This window comes from Perca flavescens, chromosome 8 (assembly GCF_004354835.1).
Source record: "Perca flavescens isolate YP-PL-M2 chromosome 8, PFLA_1.0, whole genome shotgun sequence".
Classification (NCBI taxonomy): domain Eukaryota; kingdom Metazoa; phylum Chordata; class Actinopteri; order Perciformes; family Percidae; genus Perca; species Perca flavescens.
The window spans coordinates 18,375,432-18,378,419 of record NC_041338.1 but is presented as its reverse complement, the minus strand read 5'-3'; the positions used below and the strand labels follow the sequence as shown (position 1 = coordinate 18,378,419).

General features: G+C 37.2%; 1 protein-coding gene across 1 annotated transcript; it reads left to right on the top strand.

Moving 5' to 3' along the window:
* Positions 1 to 358: 358 nt before the first annotated feature.
* On the top strand, positions 359 to 2,045 carry LOC114560579 (SLAM family member 9). Its single transcript, XM_028586049.1, has one exon. The coding sequence runs from the start codon at positions 507 to 509 to the stop codon at positions 1,452 to 1,454; it is 948 nt and encodes a 315-aa protein (XP_028441850.1). The 5' UTR covers positions 359 to 506; the 3' UTR covers positions 1,455 to 2,045.
* Positions 2,046 to 2,988: the final 943 nt, after the last annotated feature.

Below are 2,988 nucleotides of genomic sequence, written 5' to 3'. Positions count from 1 at the left end.
TATTCCCATCCAATTATATTGAATTCGGTATTGATGACGTGAAAAATAATAACGGTAACTCCCCTGAAATTATTTGAAACTAAAGTAACGAGCCAATTTTGTAAAATGTAAGGAGTAGAAAGTACCAATATTCATGTTAAAAATGGAAGGAGTAAAAGTAAAAAGTTGGCACAAAAATTAATAGTAAAGTAACGTAAAAATATCTGAAAAATCTACTTCCCATCTCTGTATATAAATAAGCTACTGAGGGGGCAAACAAGTTGCCACATGATTTTGACCTTGCTTTTTGTCATCTTCAGAGAACTGAAACCAGACTCTTGACTAATAGAGTTTCCTTCCAACTCAAGATTCACTTCTCTCTCTCGGGCTCGAAATCTGTCATTTATGTGGCAGTTATAATTGTGAGTGGCAAAACGACTCATGTTGACACAATTGTCTCTCGCTTACGGCTTAAGAAATCATAGATTAGACTAAGGAAGGAAATAAGGGATTATTATCCTGGCATCATGGCATGTTTTACTGCCACACTTGGTGTGATCATTCTGGTGGGATTCATCAACCTCTCAACAGCAAAGAAGGATACCTGTGATCTTTATGCTGGAGTTGGACAGAATCTAACGCTGCCGTTTGTGTATGATGGACTGGCAAACTCACATGTGCTGAGATGGACTCATAATAACACAATCATTTTCTACAGAGAAAAAGGGAGAGTGTCTGTTGGAAAGTCAGAGGACATCTCTGCAGCGGGATCTCTTTCGCTGAAGAACCTACAATTCTCAAGTGCAGGGACTTACCAAGCTAATTTGCTGAATCCAAATGGTACACTGGCTAAAACGTGGACTCATCGTCTCTGTATGATGGACAAGGTATCAAAACCTCAACTCACTTACATGTGTGACCCCAAGTCTAGTGCTGTTAATCTAAATTGCCATGCAGTCTATCCTCAGGGTTTGGTGTTCTCATGGACACTTGATGAAAAGACCTTAACAAGCGAAACAAGACAAACACTGAGCATATCACTGGCCCAGTTGAAAGGGGAGAGGAGTTTTACCTGTAGTGTTGCAAACAAAGTCAGCAAGGAGAAGAGTGACACTGTCCGTCCAACCTGCAAAGGTCCACCACCACCAACTTTATTCTGTTTTACATCCACAACGGTTGTAGCAGTGCTGGCAGGTGGAGCCAGTCTGATTCTGCTCTTGCTCATCATAATCATCATATTATGTTGCTGCCACAGACGCATCAAAACCCAAATGAGACGCAGGGATAAAGGGGAGCTGAGGATGCTTTCTCTAAAGAAACGAGAGTCTGACTCCATCAGCCCAGAGTATGAGACTATGCACCCGAATGAGTATACTGAAAACAGGCCTGCACAGCTCTCCATAGTTTCTGAAGGACAACAACCTCCACCTGTGCCGAAGCCGAGGACAAAAACTCCCCAGACACCAAACATTTGAACGTGCCTCCCTCTCTTACTATCCCAGGAACTTTCAAGAACTAAGACAAAAAGGCATGTTTTGTAGATTGATTGAACATAAAACTGAACCAAAATGAAGAAGGGCATGTCTTTTGTCCACAATTTTAATCTACACATTCTTTATCACTTTAATATTGTAGTGTATACCTAGGCTATATAGATGCAGTGAATTGACAATTGAAGTATCTGTGTTTAGAAACAATGGGCATAATCATGATATGCTGTGGACCTGGGAGGTAGAATTTGAAGCAGCATAATCTTTATTTTCTCAGCAACTTTAAATATGATTTCATGGCTTTTCTATGTTGAAGCTTTGTTGTTATTGTTTTCAATTTAGCTGTTATAGTGGTGGGGGTCAAGGCATTGACCCCCACTGGTATCACTGGTACACATTATAATAAAAGAAACTGTGCTTGAGGAATTTCAATATTGATGTATCATTCTAATTGTTAATGTTACTAATGATCTTTTCTGTTTTATTATGACTTCTTTAACTGCAGAGCCAATGTACTTCTGTGTTATAAATAAAGCAATGTCCAGAAATAAAAAGAGAGTTTTGTGTAAAACGTGATATAATAGATTATGGATATGGTTCATGATATTCATTACTTTTCTTATTGTCACAAATCCCATGAAAAGTACATTTATACATTCATTTAAAAAGAGACTACTTATTTTATAAAAACAACTGGGCACTGTAGTTTTTAGCAAATGTTTCTCAAACACAAATTGTGTATTTGTTGGGGATTCATTTCAGTTGTGGATTGATAGACATTTTGTGCTCTGACAAGTACTACAGCAACAAGGGTGTGTGTGTGTGAGCTTGACCTTTGTGGTAAGAAAGGAACATGTCAATTAGTATGGTTTACTGGTGTGTTTTTAATAGTTTTGGGACAATGGTGGTCATCTATGGGACGGAAAAATACGTTATTTCAGGCTTTGGATACACGGACAGATATATAGTAGTATAAAGAATATTGCCAGACTTTTGTTTTTGTAAATATTAAGTATGGTAATGGTATGTTATGAGAACAATTGTATCACAAAAAAGATGCAATGGGCAAAAATGTGAACATGTCTTGACCTCTTCTGTGTGAGACACAACTATTTACCAACCGACCTATTCTTCACAGCATTGTATAATGAAGACTATTTTAGCAGCTCCACTAATATTTGCATACACTTGAATCTTTCAAGATTGAAATTTAGTGATCTGTAATATACAGTAATCACACTATATGTTTATGATGTTTAAACTAAATATGGTTGTCAAAAATTATCTCATATCTAATTTTTGTATGGAAAAGAAGAACTTATCCGTGTTAAACATAGCCCTTTGTTCCAGCTTCTTACATGTCAGCATTCTTGCACTTATTAAAATTTGCTTGCTTGCAAGAAGTTATTAAAGGGAAAAAAAATCAATAGAGGAATGGATTAGCTAAGGCAAATATCTATTATCTCCAATGGGTAAATGGTAATCCACACATGAAAGTGTTTGCTGTCTCGCCTAATGC